At 45.3% G+C, this 20,164-nt stretch overlaps 1 protein-coding gene across 5 annotated transcripts in view; it reads left to right on the forward strand.

Moving 5' to 3' along the window:
- Positions 1–20,164, forward strand: part of DNAH9 (dynein axonemal heavy chain 9) — a 318,732-nt gene that overhangs the window by 247,504 nt on the left and 51,064 nt on the right. For all 5 annotated transcript variants that reach the window (XM_032322974.1, XM_032322973.1, XM_032322975.1 and 2 more), the window contains 4 exons: positions 1,895–2,065; positions 4,455–4,577; positions 11,629–11,822; positions 14,595–14,743. In XM_032322974.1, coding sequence (XP_032178865.1) covers positions 1,895–2,065; positions 4,455–4,577; positions 11,629–11,822; positions 14,595–14,743 — 637 coding nt within the window. The remainder of the gene's footprint in view (positions 1–1,894; positions 2,066–4,454; positions 4,578–11,628; positions 11,823–14,594; positions 14,744–20,164) is intronic.

Below are 20,164 nucleotides of genomic sequence, written 5' to 3' on the forward strand. Positions count from 1 at the left end.
CCAGGGACGCCTGGGTGGCTCAGTTGGTTAAGCGGCTGCCTTCGGCTCAGGTCATGATCCCAGCGTCCTGGGATCGAGTCCCACATTGGGCTCCTTGCTTGGCAGGGAGCCTGCTTCTCCCTCTGTCTCTGCCTGTGCTTGCTCTCGCTTCTCTCTCTATGACAAATAAATAAATAAAATCTTTGAAAAAAAAAAAAAAGAATTGCCAACCAGCTTGATCACTGAAAGCAGATTTAAATACTCAATCATAACAAAATGAAGTGTCTTCAGGGGCACTGAAACAATAGTACACCCTGAAGCCTTATGTGATTGGAAGAAAAACCAACCATGGGAGTCTCCTTGGTCTTGGCTTTGGTCTGAGGTTAAAATTTATAGTTTCTGTTCCAGGCAGAGAAAGGAGAGGTGTTTCAGAGCACAGAAACCAGAGACGGGCCACTGTGGCACATCCCAGCCCTCTAACTTGTTTTGAGTAGGAATGTGTTCCAGTGTGTCTATTTCCTTTTACGCAAGCAAAAACTCTTTGAGAGCCAGTCGTGAACCAGCCTGGAAGTTCATAACATGGTTAAGATGGAACCTACTTGATTGCAATTTTTCTTCAAAACTCAGCCAAAGGCTAAGACAGGGTTAATGAGACTTCACTTGCCAAGTGCTCAGGGTGTCCTGAGGTGTCCATCAGTCCAGGACTGATGGAAGGCCTGGTTCCCTCTGTCATGTGCCTTACATAGAGAGGCTCTTGGAATGGCATTTCTCAAAGGAAAGTCCAATCCCCACCCTGCCAGGTGTGGAGAAACATCCCAGGGGATTGGGTTGAGGTAGTCAGAAGATGTTGCCACGATCTTCAACACGAATGAGGAAGGAAGCCTACAAGGGTTTCAGTAACAAGAAAGACCATGGAACTAGGAAATAAAGGAGTTCATATTTCCCCCCACTTTGCAAATGAGGAAATACCGAGACACAGATTTTATATCGGTTTCCATTGAGGTTCAAATGCCTGGTCTTAGAAAGACCTAAAACTTTTTTTTATTCTCTTTTTAAAGCCACAAAAGGGAAAAAGAGAAAAGACTGGAAATCTGCATAGCCATGAACTGAGAAGGCGCAATCATCTTTTGATTTCAATTTTCTTTAATGATGCATTACATAAATATCCCATTCAAAATGTAGCATTCCTAATATCTTTATAAATGCTGTACACTTTAAAGTAATGAAAAATTGATTCATGTAAATTTGTATTTCATACGAAAGGCTTCATGTTCAGAAGATAGAGCCAAAGCCGGCTATGCACCCTGCTCCCTGATCACAGGAAGTGTCTATCAGGAAATAAGGAATGCGTAAGAGGACTCTCCAAATGAATGCACAGTTTGTAGGAAGAAAAACAATACGTGAGGTTCTGATCATTCCCAAATGGAAAAATAATTAATTTGAAAATATTCTGAGGGCCTACAATGTTTACAAGGGTCTCTTTAAGATAACAAATTTGTCCAACACATTTTGGTTCTACCATCAAGAATTGTGGAGTTTACTGGCTAGGATCATTAAGCCCAACTGGTTATTGTTGGCTGTGTATACTCTTTTTGGAGGGTAGTTATCCAACAAAACTTACTGGATCTAATTTAATGATTTGGGCTACTGGATAATTACTTTTCACTGGTCAAAACTGTAGGCTCTCGACTGTATGACCCATATCTTTGCCCACTTCGTAGCCATGTAATTCATACAAGCAAACTAAGAAAAGAGCTAATAGCATGTTGTCTGATGGCCACGGTCCCTTCTTGACAGGCTATGCTGGGAAATCATTTCTGTGGCAGGCGAATTACAGTATTCTTCCCAGGTAAGTCTACTAGCTATGTACAAAGAGAGCTGTGTAAATTACCAGTGTCCACCCTCCTGTCCCCAGGCATTCAGCATCGTCTTCAGGAAGGCTGTGGAGAAGGCTGCTCCGGTTCAGAGCCTCAAGGAACGCGTGACCAATCTGATAGACAGCATCACCTTCTCGGTGTACCAGTACACCACCCGTGGTCTCTTCGAGTGTGATAAGCTGACCTACCTTACCCAGCTTACCTTTCAGGTAAATGCAGATTGAAGAAGTTTCTGGAAAAGAGGTCATTTTCCAGTGCCCAACCAGCAGGAGTAAAGAACGTTTCTTCTATTCACACCGCTTCCCATAGAATGTGATGACTATTTGGCTCTAAGCGGAAGTGTTGGACAAGAAGGTCCAATATGGGGGCGCCTGGGTGGCTCAGTTGGTTAAGCAGCTGCCTTCGGCTCAGGTCACGATCCCAGCGTCCTGGGATCGAGTCCCACATTGGGCTTCTTGCTCCGCAGGGAGCCTGCTTCTCCCTCCGCCTCTGCCTGCCACTCTGTCTGCCTGTGCTTGCTCTCACTTCTCTCTCTATGACAAATAAATAAATAAAATCTTTAAAAAAAAAAAAAAAAAAAAGAAGGTCCAATATGGTGCATGCGTGTTGCCTCACCATTGTCCCACTCATGGTGGCCATGTCTGATCAACTGTTGTACTTCCTGTTTACCTTGGGTGACCTCAGATCCTCCTCAGCATAGCCCTCCACGACCCATCAACTCAAAACTGGCACAAACAATGAAACTCAATGGCCATACCAATAACTAGATCCTTTTTGAGATGCTGTAAATTTCTTATTTACCTCGAGAGACGAGTTCAATGCGCCAAACTTCCCATGTTAACTGCATATGTCTTTTCATAGCCATGGCAGTCTTGGCCTTGAAAAGGTCCTCAGAAACTCTGATTTCCAAGTGTTTGGGTGCATCAGGGACCCCCAGTGCTAATTTAAAAAACCTTGTCTTTCACTTATTCTCAACATCAAAAAAGGCACGAAAACTTATTTTCTTGCATTTATCCCTGTAATCATTTAGGATTGGGAATTTTTTCCATAAGTTTAGCAGGAGCACACACTAGCTTGTCTTGAAGACCTCTTTCCATTCTAAACACTGGATAGTCTATTCTGGGCTGACAACGTGGGCATGTTCTGAAGCCTGAATGCATGGGGGAGTGTTAGCGTGGCTTGTCCCCTTACCCCCTGTATTCCCTCTCCAGTCCAGACACGTGTGGCTGTCATACAAAGAACTCAGGGTACCTCATTGGCTCAGTCAGCAGAGCATGCAAATCTTGAGCTTGGGGTTGTTTGAGCCCCACACTGGGTACAGGGATTAATTAAAATTTTTTTTAATTTGGGTCACCTGGATGGCTTACTCAGTCAGGCATCCAATTCTTGATCTCAACTCAGGTCTTGATCTCAGAATCATGAGTTCGAGCCCCACATTGGTCTCCAAGCCAAGCATGGAGCCTACTTAAAAAAATGTGGGGGGTGCCTGGGTGGCTCAGTGGGTTAAGCCTCTGCCTTCACCTCAGGTCATAATCTCAGGGTTCTGGGATTGAGCCCTGCATCAGGCTCTCTGCTCAGTGGGGAGCCTGCTTCCCCCTCTCTCTCTGCCTGCCTCTCTGCCTGCCTCTCTGCCTACTTGTGATCTTTCTCTCTCTGTCAAATAAATAAATAAACGAATAAATAAATTTAAAAAAAAAAAAACTTAAACCCCAGCACGAACTGTCTTCCCTCCTGCCACTCATCACCCCCAAGCCCCAAGGAGCTCCCAACCCTAGCTTTCGCTCTTCTCTCCTCATAAATATTCTAACCTCATTTTACCAGGCCTTCTTCCCTCCTAAGAGAGCTTTCCTCAAATTTGCCTAATTATTATTTCTTAGTGAGCATTCCCATTTGTAACCACACAGCACAGAACACCGTTTAAAGGGGGGGGAGGACAATTCCCCAGGCACCTCTCAGTGTGAATCGGTAGCTCTGGCCAAGCAGAGTGTTCCACTCTCCCCTGCACACACCTCACTAACACCCCCTCCTGCCCCGGCCCATTCCTTGGCCCCTCCCTGGAGCACCTTGCCCTCCTGCCCAGACAGCCCCACCCCTCCGCTTCTCCAACACCCAGTTCAAAACCACGTGTAGAAGGTTTAATCAAATTAATGCCCCCACCCCTGCTTGCCAGGCAGCCCCCTATTCTGGAAGACCTTTTGCGTTATTGGTTCACGCAGGCATTTCTGTTTTACATATATCTGTATGTGACGTTGACATTCTCCTCGAGTCCCGTCATTTGTATGTGTCATCGTCTCAGCGTGATTGCGGGGACATACACCACGGCATTTGGGACTGGTGTACAAAATACTTGCCAACCAAGGTAGCTAGTCATTCACTGGGCGTATTTAAGTCACCCTGATATTTGGGGTGGATACACACGCACCCAGGAGGGATTTGCACAGATACTCACTTTCTTCCCCTCCCGCCTCTTTCAACAACCAAAACCGGTGGCAAGCTCTAGGGTTCAAAGCAGCAGTAATTACCTTGAGTGCCAACCCCAAGATCTCCAGAACCCTGTGGCCCCCAACCCCCTAAAGAAACCATTCTTCCACATTGCAGATTCTCCTCATGAACCAGGAAGTCGATGCAGCAGAAGTGGATTTCCTGCTTCGATCTCCAGGACAGACGGGTGTTACCAGTCCCGTGAGCTTCCTCTCCCATCAGGCCTGGGGTGGTATCAAGGTCAGTAGCAAAGACCCCCAGAAAGAAGTCAGGTTCTCATCTCTCAGAGTTTTTCCCCTGACAAGTGTCCGCATGATGTCAGCAGGGCTCCCTTTGGGGTACTAGCACAGAGCTGTGTTAAACATAGGTGGGGGGCTTTACCTGGCACCCCATAGCAGAGCTCGCCCTTCCCAGGCCTGCTGGAGAAGCCAGGAGTATGCAAGGTACAGGCTCTGCCTCCAGAATGTGGGGAAATGCTAAGATCCCGCAAGCTTCCTGGCCTCAGCAAAGCTGCGTTTCACCTGTCAGTGCTGAGGGCCAGAAGGTGAGCCCCTCCGTGAGGCCCGGGGACTGGCATGAGGGTGCTGCAGCAAGGCTTCCAGGAACCAAATAGATGCCAGGCTCTGTTTGGGCATGTCCAGGAGAGTCCCAACTCGGTCTCCAAGCAGGACATGTATTCCAGCCTGGGATTCTCAGTGGTTAATAATAGCTCACATTCACTGAGCACCTTAGAAAGGCATTCTGTTCTCACAGCCGGGAGGTAGGCGGTATCTGTTCCTGTTCAACCCAAACCCCTTTGTCTTGCTATGTTGTATGGCTTAGTTTGTTGTTGTTGTTGTTGTTGTTGTTGTTAAGATTTTTTTGTTTATTTGCAAGAGCAAAAGCACACACGCATGTGTACATGCATCACATGAGTGGGTCGGGGGAGGCAGAGGGAGAGGGAGAAGCAGGATGTGGTGCTCTATCGGAGGACCCTGGGATCATGATCCAAGCCAAAGGCATCCAGCCAACCAACCAGCTGAGCCACCCGGACGCCCCTGATTTCGCTAGATTTTATGCACGTCTGTGTGTGTATGTTTAGTTTCTCATACGTGAAGGTTCATGTTCCCACCACCGCAGTTAAGATACAGATAATTCCATCCCTGTAGGGATCCCTCATGGTGCCCTTGATAACCAGAACAACCTGCTCCCTTGCCTAACGCCTAATGCCTGGCAACCGCTATTTGCAGTTCTCCCTTCATATAATTTGATCCTCCCAAGGATGTTATGTAAATGGAATCCTACAGTATGTAACCTTTGTGGACTGGCTGGTTCGCAGAGCATAATTCCCTTAAGAGCCATCCAAGTTGATTTACTTTATAATGGAAGCCCAGAACTTAATATTTATATACACGCTCCCCTCTTCAAAGGGACCATCTTGGGAAATTCAAGGCTAATTCCATTCAGGCCGCCATTGCCTAAAATATTTTTCTAGCTTCTTTTTCAGAGTCTGCTGCTATTCTTTTCATCATCTGTATCTAAATCTGGACTGTATCTAAATCAGGATTCATTAAACTTTCTGCACAGGGTCACATAGTAAATATTTATGCTTTGAGGGCCAGACTCTGTCACAACTACTCAGCTCTGCCAAAGTCACACACAATACGGAAGCAAATGGAAATGGCTGAGTTCCAATAAAACTTTATTTACAAACACAGGTGGTGGGCCAGATTGGACCTGCAAGCCATAGTTGTGGCCAAAATAATAAAGGTGTGATTTGACTTTCATTTATTAACTGCATTTGCCATTCTGAGTCCCATCTGGCAAATAAGCATAATCTCTTCCATGTTGATGTAAAAGTTGGGTATTCATCCTTTCTGATGGAGGCATAATACTCCACAGTATATATGGACCATATCTTCTTTATCCATTCATCCACTGAAGGACATCTTGGTTCTTTCCACAGTTTGGCAATTGTGGACATTGCTGCTATGAACATTGGGGTACATATGGCCCTTCTTTTCATTACATCTATATATTTGGGATAAACACCCAGTAGTGCAATTGTAGGGTCATAGTGTAGCTCTCTTTTTAATATTTTGAGGAATCTCCATACTGTTTTCCAAAGTGGCTATACCAACTTGCACTCCCACCAACAGTGTAAAAGGGTTCCCTTTCTCCACATCTTCTCCAACACACGTTGTTTATTGTCTTGTTAATTTTGGCCATTCTAACTGGTGTAAGGTGGTATCTCAATGTGGTTTTGATTTTAATTTCCCTGGTGTGTATTTTTTCTACTAGTAGTTCATTTCAGTTCAGATGTTAAATTTTCATCAGAAATATTTAAGGGGCATCTGGCTGGCTGAGTCAGTAGAGCATGTGACTCTTAATCTCAGGATTGAGTCTGAGCCCCACACTGGGTATAGAGATTACTTAAAAATGAAATCTTTTTTTTTTTAAGATTTTATTTATTTGACAGAAAACACAAGTAGGCAGAGAGGCAAGCAGAGAGAGAGAGAGGAAGGGAAGCAGGCTCCCTGTTGAGCAGAGAGCCCGATGCGGGGCTCCATCCCAGGATCCTGAGATCATGACCTGAGCTGAAGGCAGAGGCTTAACCCACTGAGCCACCCAGGCGCCCCTAAAAATGAAATCTTAAGAAAAAAAAAATACTTGATATGTTTTTAGATTTCATAAAATGTATATTTAAAATCATTGATTCATATACCTCAGTTGTTCTAAGCATACCTAAAAGTCTTCCAACTACTAAAGCAAGCTCTAGATTCTAAACCTAAATTTTAAAATAATTACAATGAAGTACATTTAAAAACGCAATTCCTCGATCGCATGAGCCACATTTCACCTGCTCATTGACTACCTTGTCGGACAGACAGTGGGGGCCTAGAGTTGAGAATAGTGCCTCCTCGTCTGATGCCTTTATGGAAAATAAATTCTGGAAATCAGTTCTGCAGGAGTCCCTTTGCAGAAGTAGTGCAGTGACAGACTGGTCAACACAGGCTCTGCAGTCAGACATCCCCAGGGTCAGGTTCAAGTTTGAATGTGTGTGGCCTCTGGCACGTTATCTTATTCCTCTGAACTTTTCTTTCCTCATCGGCAAGATGGCTGTCATCATACCCACCTCACAGGGTTCGGCCGAACAGACAATAAATGATCAGTAAATGTGAACAGATGCAGTAGGTAGTATCCCTGAGCTGTCATAACTAAGCACCGGGACCTGGGTGCTCCCACAGTTCTGGAGTCCGGGAGTCTGAAATGTAAGTGTCAGCAGAGTCGTGCTCCCTCCAGAGCCTCTTAGGAGAGGGTCCTCCATTGCCTCCTCCAGGTCCCCAGCAGGCTGGCTCCAGTGCTCCCTGGTTTGTGGCAGACTCAGCCCATTCTCCCAAGGTCTTCATGCAGCCGTCTTCTCTCTACGTCTCTTTGCATCTTTCCTCCTTCTAAGAATGACTTATAATGACTTAGGGCCCACTCTAGTGACGTCATCCTACCTTGACTGCACCTGCAAAGACCCTGTCTCCAAATAGAAGGTCACATCCACAAGTCTGGGAAGTCAGTCCTTCAACGCATCTTTTTGGGGGAACACGATTCACACCACAAGAGTTACGATAAGATGATTCATTACCAGCTGTGGGCTGTCCGTACGCTGTGGTTGACGTGGGTCGTGCCTGACAGCATTTGCCCACTGATGGAAAAACGTTGAGGAATAGTGAGTTCGGGTCAAGTCCAGTTGCCCTCCTCTCTATTATCCCACCAAGCCCTCTGCGGCAGAAGTCATAGAGAATAAATGATTCAAAGCCACTCCCTACTGTTTTCATTTTAAGTTCCTCCACTCCGAAGCTGCTGTGCCTCCTGGTTCCATCTCTCTTTTCACAAGATGGATTATTTGCTTCACTTTGCTTTGCTTTTTTGTTTGGTTTTGTGGTCTAGGCGCCTCTGGCTTTTCAAAGGCTTTTACAAATGTGTGCGGCTTTCTCTCTCTTTCTGTGAGTCCTGTTATGGAGTCCAGACCCGTCCAACGGAAACAGAGCGCAGGGTGTCGTGTTCATGAACGAAACCTTTGATAAATGTTCCTTTTAAGTGTTGGGTTGGATTTCAGCCTAAAAAAACAAAATTGATTGAATGGGACATGATAAAAAAAAAAAAAAGTCTTTTAACACTATCTGATGAGGAAGGTCGATTGCTCTGTTGCCCCCCAAAAGAACGAATAAGCAAAAATAATGAGTGAAATCTGGGTGATAAAACACTGTTTTTATTATTTATTCTCTGTAAGGATTTTTTTTTTTTAAGTCTCGCCAAATGCTGAACTTGAAGGTAATGGGCAAGTTCTTTTTCTTCATTATAAAAATCTTATCTGAGATGCACGCCTCTGTCAGCCTTTGAAAGGACCTCTTACCAACCCCTCCAGATGCCAGCTGAGCACAGTTGTATTTTGCTACATAGTCCAATGTAATTAGGTTAATTAGTCATTTTCATTTAGCTTATTAGAAGGCTAGAAATCCCTTTCCCTCATTTGGAAGATTAAATGGGGCCGTTGTATTCAACCCAGGGCTTCAAGAAAGTGCATCCCAGACCCCGTCCGGCAGCTGGGGACACTGATCAGAGTGTCATTTGCACCGTTGAGTGGTGGCACCGAAGGGGGTAATGGGTGTGCAGGAGGGTTAATGGTGGTGCAAGCTGGGAGGGAGATGGGAGCCTGTTCCTCAGCCCAGAGAGAAGTAATTACAGCAGAGGCAGCTTTTCTCAGCCTGCCAAGAGCCCTCCCGCTGGCCACGCAGATGTCAAACTTTATTAACTGAGCATTTTCTAAGTGCTGAGCAGCCTGCGAGGCCCAAGGCATACAAAGCCGCCTAAGAAAGTTCTTGCCCGCAGGGAACTCACCGTCTTGTGGGAGGTGATGGGCAAGTAAACCAACAAGTGTGATCCAATAACTGTAGGAACCCCGAGAAAGCACCAGGGAGGGTTTTATAGTCTTCAGAGCACTCGTATCTGCATTAGAATATGAGCTAGGATGACTTGGCCTCATTTTCCAAATGAGAAAATCAAAGCCCACGAAGGTTTAAAAACAGTCTCTGAGTCACAAGAGGCTCCTAAGGGGGGCGGGGTGGGGGGGGGGACACTGAGACCAGAGCCTTCACCTCCTGGAGCTCCCTTCTCCAACCTGCACCGCTCCTCACCCCTCCTCTCAGTACAGGTGATGCACATCCCCTGCTAAGTGGCCAGGGTGAAGTCGTGGGGCCATGGAGCCCATGGAAAAGGGCACATAAAAACAGGACATGCGTTCATCTGCTTGGGAAATAAGCCAAGTCAAGCCCAGGTCAAGGGTCTCTCTCCTTCTCCACTTTACCTGCCCCTGGTCACAGGTAAGACTTTTCTCCTGCTTTCTGACACATCCCACAATCTCCCCTTCCAGACGTTGACTCTTGCTGACCCCACCCTACAAGATGCCCCTTTCTTGTCTTTTTTTTTTTTTTAAGATTTTACTCATTTATTTGACAGAGAGATCACAAGCAGGCAGAGAGGCAGGCAGAGAGAGAGAAGGAAGCAGCCTCCCTGCTGAGCAGAGAGCCCGATGCGGGGCTCGATCCCAGGACCCTGAGATCATGACCTGAGCCGAAGGCAGAGGCTTAACCCACTGAGCCACCCAGGTGCCCCCCCCCTCCTTGTCTTTACCTCTGTCTCTGCCCGGCGGAATTCTGTATACCTACTAAGGCCTCCCTCATGTCCTCTTTCTCCTTAACTTAGGATCACAAGCTCCTTGAAGACATGTGTCCTTTTTTGTTTTCCTTTGTATTCCCAAGTACCTGGCATGTAGTAGACATTCAATAAATGTTGCAATGAATGAATGAATGAATGAATGCATTCAAATAACAAGAATGTATGGGAATCCTTAAAATGCATGGCATTGCAGTAGGTGCTTTGGACATAGTCTGGCTTTTAATGTCATTGAAGAGACCAGACTTACAAGCAGAGTTGAATAGTCATGGAAAGATTGCAGATAAATGTTCAAGTGACTAATGTTTATGTGGGCACTCTGGAGAAATGGAAAGGGAAGAACCCCTACCCGATATTTGGTTCCAATGTCAAGACTGATGATGCCTACACATACCAAGAGCGTATTAAAGAGTTTATTATTCACATAGTGAGTCTTTCTGGGAGAGCAGGGGAGCTCCCAAGCAGTCTGAAAATGGCTTGAGAGCCAGGGAAGGAAACCACCTTGGAGTTTTTTGGTAGTTTAGGATTGGGGCCAGAGTCAGTATTCTGGTACATGGGCGGGAGTTTGCATGCTACAACCTCCCTCCAGCACCAGAGGAGAAAGCACCAATGCTTACTGATCAGTTTGCCCGAACGTGGAGCAGAAAAGGAAGAGGGAAGGATAAGACTTTAAAGCTGTCAGCAATCAAATATCTAAAAATTGAGTCAGACCCTTTATTGAAGAGATCAACTCTACAAATGATTCCAAGTAGCCCACACAAGGAGGATGGGGAGGCTCTATGTTCTAGGTTGCAGAGGATGAACCTGAGAGAAGTTGCTGACTATGAACAGGACTTCAACAACTTGTAGGAAGGATCCTAATGCATACTAATTGGGACCAGCACAAGAAAAGGAAGGAGTGGAATTTGGGGGAGGAAAGTACGAGGACCTGTCTGTCCCATGGTGAAAGTAGAACAAACAGGGAAGTGAGTTGGTAACAAGTCTGGCACAGTTCCAAGGTTGGCCACAGATACTCTTGGATGCAGGAGTAGGGAAGCAGGACACCCATTTCACTGGAAGGATCGGAAGGAAGCACTAAATGAAGACATTTGATATACCAAGTTATGCATTTGAGCTTCATTCTTATGGAAACAGGCAACTCAGGAAATGTTACGTTGGCATTAACACGTCAGTGATGCTAGGGACATCTTGAGAGAGAACTTGACAGGAGTTGCCAGTAGAGTGAGTACTGAAAGGAAGGAGTCAGAGACTTAAAATGTCTGACCTCCATGACCAGAAAATTCATGGCATCCCTTTTTGTCCCTCCTTCCAGGCAATACCCAGCAGGTAAGGGCTGCTCAATCTTTATTTGCTAAACTTTGCACATTATTGGTCCGGTTTGCTGAAGGTGACTTTATCAAAACCTTTCTGCTAGTACCTGGGGGGAAAATCCAAAACTCCAGACTGGAGAATGAATGAGACAGAATTATATCTATACTATTATCTTGTTCCTTGACCCCACCCCCCTCCAAAAAAAAAACACCATGAAAACTATAGCTTTCTGGAGAAATTGCATTTCAGAGCAAGATTCCCTTCAATTTCTCAGGCACTTTCATCCATGGAAGGATTCTATAATCTGGATCGGGACATTGAGGGATCTGCCAAAAGCTGGAAAAAGTTTGTGGAATCAGAATGTCCTGAGAAGGAGAAGCTTCCACAGGAGTGGAAGAACAAGACAGCCCTACAGCGCCTCTGCGTGATGAGAGCCATGCGGCCTGACCGGATGACCTATGCCATGAGGTACGGGACACGGGAGAGTGGGGAGCCCCAGGGAAGGCATGGGGCAGTCTCAGCAATGCCCGATGAGCAGAGCTGAGCACAAAGGTCAACCCCATAAGGCCTATTGCTATGTGTTTGCCATGTATTTTCTTAATACCTAAGTGCATGATTTGGAAAGAGGTGCTCATCAATATCAGCCTTATGAAGGATACTGGGCACACCAGATGTGGTGGGAGATGATGGTACCCAGAGGTTCATCCACAGCAGGAAGAACATCTCTCCCCACTCCTTCCCCTCCCCCTCCTTTTTCTTCTCCCCCTCCCCCCCTTCTCCTTCTTTGTCATCACCCTCTTCCTTTTCTCCCCGTCTCCCTCTTCTCCTTCCTCTACCCCTCCTCCTCCTCCTCCTCCTCCTCCTCCTCTTCTTCTTCTTCTTCTTCTGCTTCTTCTTCTTCTTCTTCTTCTTCTTCTTCTTCTTCTTCTTCCTCTCCCTCTTCCCCCTCCTCCTCCTCCCCATTCTTCTTCCTCTTCCTCCTCCTCCTCCTCTTCTTCTTCTTCCTTCTTCCTTCTTTCTTCTCCTTCTTCTTCTTCTCCCGATAATAGCTGTCATACTGAGTGTGAAGTGGTATCTCATTGTGGTTTGATTTGCATTTTCCCAATGACTGATGACAATGAGCATCTTTTCAGATGAAAAAAAAAAAGGGGGGGGGGAAGAGCATCTCTCTGACCACAAAGAAGGGAGAGAGAAGGAGCGGAGGCTGTAGCTGAGGTGGTAGAAGGATGACAGGAAACTGAGGAGGATCTTGTGTGATGGCGTCTCTTTTCTCTGAGAAGTTGGGAGCGAGGTCAACAGGGGAGTCTGTGTGCCAGAGGCGGTGGCAGTATTGGGATTCAAGGAGGATACAGAGTTTGAAATAGAGTCTGTGACAAGTGGGAGAGAAGGCCGAGTAGGGGAACCCAAAGAACTCCAAGCAGCATTGAGGGCTCCGCTAGTTAAGATCCTGCGTGTGTAACGGCACCAGTTTTCACCGTTGGGTGGTTCTCCACAGCAACATCCAACAGGTGTAGATGCAGTTCAGTAGGTCTGGAGCGTGGGTCAGTTCGAGGCAGGGGTTAGGCAAGGGGCGGGGGTAGGGGGATGAGGATATAGACGAGATAATTGATTGGACATCAAGGTGCGTGCAGTCTGTAGGGACCGAAAGCAGCTTAGCAGCTGCCTGGGGCTGGATGGTGGGAACAGGAGTTCTTCAAGTAGGCAGGAGTAATCTTATTTGGCCTGACGAATGTGTTGTAAAACTGGATTATGGTGAAGGCTGTATAGTTCAGTAAATATATCAAAAATTAGTGAATGGCATACTTAAAATGGGTTTTTATGTGAACTGTACCTCAAGAAGTTTTTGGTTTGTTGGTTTGTTGGTTTGTGTGTTTAAGGTTATAGGCTGTGGAATCTACACTGGATAGGAAAGAAGTGAAGAGAGGAAGAGGATGATTTGATTTGATTGATTTTAATTTTTTTGAGAGAGAAAGAGCATATGCAGGAAAGAGGGGAAGGGACAGAGGGAATGAGAGAGAGAATCTTAAGCAGGTTCCACAGTCAGCTTGAAGCCTGATGCTAATGTCATGACCTGTGTGGAAATCAAGATTCAGATGCTTAAACCAACTAAGCCACCAGATACCCCAAGTAAGGGAAAGATTTTTTTTTTTTTTTTTTAAAGAAAACAGGGAGGACAAAATGCTGAAAATCCTACATCAGTCTTGGCACCAGAGCAGGCAAATCAGAGGTGGAATAAGGGTCTGTTGCTGAATTGCTGGTGAAAGGCTTTAGTCAGAGGGTGGGATGTTCTCAGTTAAGGTTTCAGATGTAGAAAAAGCCCTCAAGTGATGACAAGGATGAGGTGTGGCCATGGAATCAGGTGGCTGAATGGGGGAAGACATGAAGATTAAGAATCAGGAGGATTGTCCACATGATGTCGACGTCACTCGGGCTGGTGAAAGAGATGGTCCATGTGTTAAGGGTTCAGGGAAGGACTAGAGTGACGAGAGGAACAGTAGGTGACATCAACCTTCAGGGGAATGCGGCCAGGGGAGTGGGGTGTCCACGGATCCCCCAAGTATGGGAAGCCATGGTTTAGAAACAGCAGTCATCAGTGAGGAAGACCATGATCCCACCTCTCAGTCCTGAGGTAGGTCAGAGGCAGGAGAAGGAGCCCAATGGAAGAGACCACAGAGAGAATAGCGTCCTTGGGGAAACATTAAGGCCAAGAGTTGGACCCGATGACCAGTAAGTGGTTACAACTGCAAGGCTTGTTTGGCATAACATGGGACAGTCTGGAAAGGAACACTGGCCAGTAGAATAAGGTAAAACAGATGGTGATAGAAGCAGGAGATCATAGGAAGGTGGAGAGCCTTAAATCTTGAGTGGGGAAGGAGGACCACAGGATGTAGAAGACAGAGGATGCAGGTGTGCCTGCGAGCTTCTAGAAAGCATTGATCCTGGCCATCTTCTGGAAGATGGTGGTGAAGGGACAGGACACCCAAGCTTCCCAGAGGAGTCGGGTGTGGCATGGACAGATAGGGATTCAGAACAAGCCCTGATCTAGGACAGCAGGCAGGCAGGAACGGCATAGCTTCTAAGTGCCGACTTAACAACTAGGGAACCGGAAGTTGGCCGCAGCTCTGTAACTACCTACTAAGCCCATGACCTTGAATACATTCTGCCAGGTCTGTAGGCCTCCCTGTCTCCAGCATGACAGGTCTGTGACAGATACACATGCGTGCGCTTCTTTTCCGGCAGAGATTTTATTGAGGAGAAGTTGGGAAGCCAATACGTGGCAGGAAGAGCACCAGACTTCGCAACCTCGTTTGAGGAATCAGGGCCAGCCACACCCATGTTTTTCATCCTGTCTCCAGGGGTGGACCCTCTGAAAGACGTGGAGAATCAAGGTGAGAAATCATCCTCTTGGAGCTGAGGCTGCCCTAGCCCCACAAATTTTCACTCCTTGCATCTGTTGGTCTCCCTTTCCCTGGCTCAAAGCTCAATACGTAGTACCCGGTATTTGCTAACAGAGAAGTCAGGGTCATGGCTGAGCCAATACCAGAGGATCTTCCCTGGAGGGGGGACCACCGAAGGCGGTTCATGGAAGAGTCCATGCTAGCAATTTTACCAGGAGACCTTGTCCTACCACCCACCCACCCACCTACTCACCCTTGCTTTGGCTGGAGTGGTCTTTCTTCAAGGCTCCTACTGCCCTGAGAATAAGGTCCAAACTCCTTAACGTGTCTCGCAGGGAACTTCATCCTTCCATCCGTCCCTCCTTCTCCAGCCTCCTTTCCATTAGTAGTTGCCTATTGCTGCTGTAATGAATTACTGCAAATTTAGAGGCTTAAAATAACACGAATGTATTCTTGTACCATCCTGGAGATCAGAAATCATAAATGGGTCTTACTGCCTCCATCTCTTCCTTAGAAAGACTCCTGTGATTATACTGGGCCCACTTAGATAATCCAAGATAAGCTCCCCATCTTGAGGCCTTATATTTACTCACACTACAGAGTCTCCTTTGCCCTATAAAATCTTATGTTCATAGGTCCTGAGGATTAGGACATGTGCATCTTTGGGGATCTACCATTCTGCCTACATTCCTCTAATCCCCTCTTTTGCATTCTACATGGCACCCATTCTCCCGTGTGTGCTGCGTCCCCTCCTGAATCCCCCTACCAGACCAACTTCTATTCATCCTTCAGATCCTAATTTGAGGTCACCACCTCCAGGAAGCCCTACTGACTTCCAAGATACTAGGTTCCCCTCCCATGTGCTCCTGAAGCACCCTTCTTTATGTCCATCACCTTATAATTGTCTAATGACCACTGTGTCTTCCTAAGAGAGTGAGAGCTCCTTGAGATTGGGTGTCCTTGTCACCAGGATATCCCTAGTTCCTAGAACTGTGCTGGATACTCAAGAAATAGATACATTAAATGAAGGAATGAGCAAGTGGAAGCAAGTGGAGGAATGGCAAAACTATAACCCTGGCAAAACGACAACATTTCATGAAGTTAAATAAAGACCTGACAGGTCAGAGCCCAGGCCATACAGCTCCAAGAGCAGTCTCTTCATTATTGCAGTGAAAGGACTCCACAGCCTATGCCTGGTGCTTGGGGGTCATTGATATGAGGCTGACTCGGTCCTAAAGAATGGATAAGATTAACGCACCGGGGGCATCTGGGTGGCTCAGTGGGTGAAGCCACTGCCTTCGGCTCAGGTCATGATCTCAGGGTCCTGGGATCGAGTCCCACATCGGGCTCTCTGCTCAGCAGGGAGCCTGCTTCCTCCTCTCTCTCTGCCTGCCTCTCTGTCTACTTGTGATCTCTGTCTGTCAAATAAACAAAATCTTTAAAAAAAAAAAATTAGCGTGCTGGGGTGGCTCAGTCGGTTAAGCCATGCGACTCTTGGTTTCAGCTCAGGTCCTGACCTCAGGGTCATGAGAATCGAGCCCCATGTCAGGCTCTACATTCTTTAAAAAAAAAAAAAAAAAAGAGAGAGAGAGAGAGAGAGAGAAGAATGGGTAAGATCTATGGGAGGAACAAGAATTCTCTTTTTTATTTGCTGATTTTATGTATATTTTTGTAGTCTCCTAATAAATTCACGCAATGCTTGCATATTTTTAAAGTATGGATAATAAAGAATTCAAAATGAAAGCAACAGTTCTCAGCTCCAGCCAGTCCTCCCCATACCACACCTTTCCAGACACTTGTTATTTGTTTTGGGGGACTTTGGGGGCTTCTTGTGGGGTTTTGTTTTGCCAATTTCTGAATTTAGTCCTCCTCGTGGTTCCTGCTCTATTTCCTACTAATTTCCTAATTTCCTACTATTTCCTACTAATTTTGTATCCCTAGGGGTTTTTTTGTTGTTTTTTGTTTTTAAGTTTTATTTATTTATTTTAGAGAGAGTCCATGAGAGGTGGGGGGGAGATGGAGAGACTCTCAGGCAGACTCCATGCTGAGCACAGAGCTAGTGCAGGGCTCAATCTCATGACCCTCAGATCAGGACCTGAGCTGAAGCCCAAAGGAGCTTGCTTAACTGACTGAGCCACCTGAGGCACCCCTTTTATCACTAGTTTTAAATTGATCAGTTCTAGATATCTATTTACATTCCCTGATATAAAAAAATAAGAGTTTCACTCCCACTATTGCCCACTCAAGACCGTCCACTCCTACCACATCTTTAACAGCTTTACTGAGACATAATTCATACGCGGTAGGATTCGCCCATTTCAAGTATATGATTCAGTTTGCTAATATTTTCACAAGGCTATGCACCCATCACCACAATCTAATTTTAGCAAAATTGTATCTCTCCCCGCACCAGAAAAATCCTTTATCTCTTAGCGAGTACTCACGTCCTCCCTAGCCCACCACCAATTTACTTTCTGTCCCTAAGGATTTGCCTGTTCTGGACATTTTCTAGAAGTGAAATCATCCATTATGAGGTCTTTCATTGATGGCTTGTTTCACTTAGCATAATATTTTCAAGATTCATCAAGGTTGCAGCTATAGCCTATACCATTCCTTTTTTATGGCTGGATAATATTCCCTGTAGATCAATCAAGCAAGTATTATCTTAACAATTATTAAGTCTTCTGACTTAATAGAGCACTATAGAATGTCTTCCCATTTATTAAGATCTTCTGTAATTTCTATTATTACTATTTCATAGTTTGGGGTGTATAAAGTGTTGCATTTCTTTTTTTTAATTGAAATATGATTAACAGGGCGCCTGGGTGGCTCAGTGGGTTAAGCCGCTGCCTTCGGCTCAGGTCATGATCTCAGGGTCCTGGGATCGAGTCCTACATCAGGCTCTCTGCTCAGTGGGGAGCCTGCTTCCTCCTCTCTCTCTGCCTGCCTCTCTGCCTACTTGTGATCTCTCTCTGTCAAATAAATAAATAAAATCTTTAAAAAAAAAAGAAATATGATTAACAGAAAGCACTACGTTAGTCTCAGGTGTCAGATACAACGATTCCGCATTTCTACGCAATACTCCGCGCTCGTCACAGTAAGTGTACTCTTCATCTCCTTGCATTTCTTGAGTTCAGTTCATGCCCAAGTAGTTTGTCCTTGTTTATTCTGTTGTAAGGTGGGATTACTTCCTTCATTTCATTCTTGGAATGGTCATTGCTAGGGACTTGTGTACATTTTTGTATATTGGTCTCCTATCCTGCAACCTGGCTGAACATGTTTATTAGTTCCAGTGATTTTTCTGAATTCCTTAGGTTTTTTGCAGAGACAAGCTTAGGTGATCTATGAAAAGATAGTTTTACTTCTTCCTTTCCAAACTGGATGGCCTTTTATTTCTTCTTCTCACCTACTTGACCGGGCTAAAATTTATAACACAGTATTAGGTAGAAATGGCAAGCTTGGACATCCTGGGCCTATTCTAGATCTTTGAGGAAAACCATTCAGTTTTTACTATTAAATATGATTTTAGGGATGCCTGGGTGGCTCAGTTGGTTGGATGACTGCCTTCGGCTCAGGTCATGATCCCGGAGTCCCGGGATCGAGTCCCACATCGGGCTCCCAGCTCCACGGGGAGTCTGCTTCGCTCTCTGACCTTCTCCTCGCTCATGCTCTCTCTCACTGTCTCTCTCTCAGATAAATAAATAAAATCTTTAAAAAAAATATATATGATTTTAGCTGCAGGTTTTTTATAGATACCTTTCATCAGATTGAGCACGTTTCCTTCTAGTTTGATGAGGTTTTTTTCCTTTATCATGAAAAGGTGTTGGATTTTGTCAAATGCTTTTTCCATATCCATTCAGATGATATTATTTTGTCCTTTATTCTATTGATATATTACATTAATTGATTTTTAGAAGTTAAAGTAACCTCGCATTCCTCAGATCTCACTTGATCCTGGTGTATAATCATTGTATATATTTCTAGACTCAATTTGCATATGTTTCTTTGAGGATTTTTACACCTATGTTCGTAAAAGATAATGACCTGTTGTTTTCTTTCCTTGTGATGTCTTTGTTTGCAGTATAAGGGAAAAATTAGTAACCTATACATGAGAATGATTTGGGAAGTGTTCCTTCATCTTCTATTTTTTGGAAGATTTTGTGAAAGATTGATATTAATTCTTCATGTATGATAGAATTCATGGTGAAACCACCTGGACCTGAGCTTCTCTTGGTGGGAAGTTTTTAAATTACTACTTCAATCTCATTTGTTATAAATCTAATCTGATTTTCTATTTCTCCCTGAGTGAGTTTTGGTATTTATTTCTAGGAATTTGGCCATTTTTTTAAGATTTTTTTTAAAGATTGTATTTATTTATTTATTTATTACAGACAGGGATCACAAGTAGGCAGAGAGGCAGGTGGGGGGGGGCGGGGGAAGCAGGCTCCCCGCTGAGCAGAGAGCCCAATGCAGGGTCAATTCCAGGACCCTGAGATCATGACCTGAGCCTAAGGCAGAGGCTTAACCCACTGAGCCACCCAGGCACCCCAGAACTTGGCCATTTTATTCAATTATCTAATTCATTGGCAAACTCCCAAATTTTGGTATCTATACTAAAATGTTTACTTCCGTGGCATGCCTGGGTGGCTCAGTTGGTTAAACATCTTACTTCAGCTTAGGTCATGATCTCAGGATCCTGGGATCGGGTGCTGTGTCAGGCTCCCTGGTCAGCGAGGAGTCTTGCTTCTTCCTCTACCTCTACCCCCTACTCTGCTTTCTCTCTCTCTCTCAAATAAATAAACAAATTTTTTTTTAATGTTTATTTATGGGGTGCCTGGGTGGATCAGTGCTTCTAAGCATCTCTCTTCAGCTCAGGTCATGATCCCAGGGACCTGGGGTCGAGCCCTATATTGGGCTTCCTGTCTAGCGGGGACCCTGCTTCTCCCCCCCCCATCTTATGCTCCCCCTACTTGTGCTCTCTCTCTCTGGCCCTCTCTCTCTCTTATATATAAATAACATCTTTTTTTTTTAAAGATTTTATTTATCCATTTGAGAGAGAGCGATCACAAGTAGGCAGAGAGGCAGGCAGAGAGAGAGGAAGGGAAGCAGGCTCCCTGCTGAGCAGAGAGCCTGACGTGGGACTCGATCCCAGGACCCTGAGATCATGACCTGAGCCAAAGGCAGCGGCTTAACCCACTGAGCCACCCAGGAGCCCCAAATAAAATCTTTTTTTAAAGAAAGTTTACTTCCTCTATTGGCTGTGTTAACTTTTAAACAATGTTAGTGAAACTTAATGTTTTATTCTGTGACTTCTAGATCATTTCTTTGGACTTCCCTCTGTGTAAGCTGAGACCAGGTTTCCAACTTAATTCAGCTGTGCTTTTTCCATAGACAAGGATGAATATATATTCA

Source organism: Mustela erminea, chromosome 18 (assembly GCF_009829155.1).
Source record: "Mustela erminea isolate mMusErm1 chromosome 18, mMusErm1.Pri, whole genome shotgun sequence".
NCBI classification, from domain to species: Eukaryota; Metazoa; Chordata; class Mammalia; order Carnivora; family Mustelidae; genus Mustela; species Mustela erminea.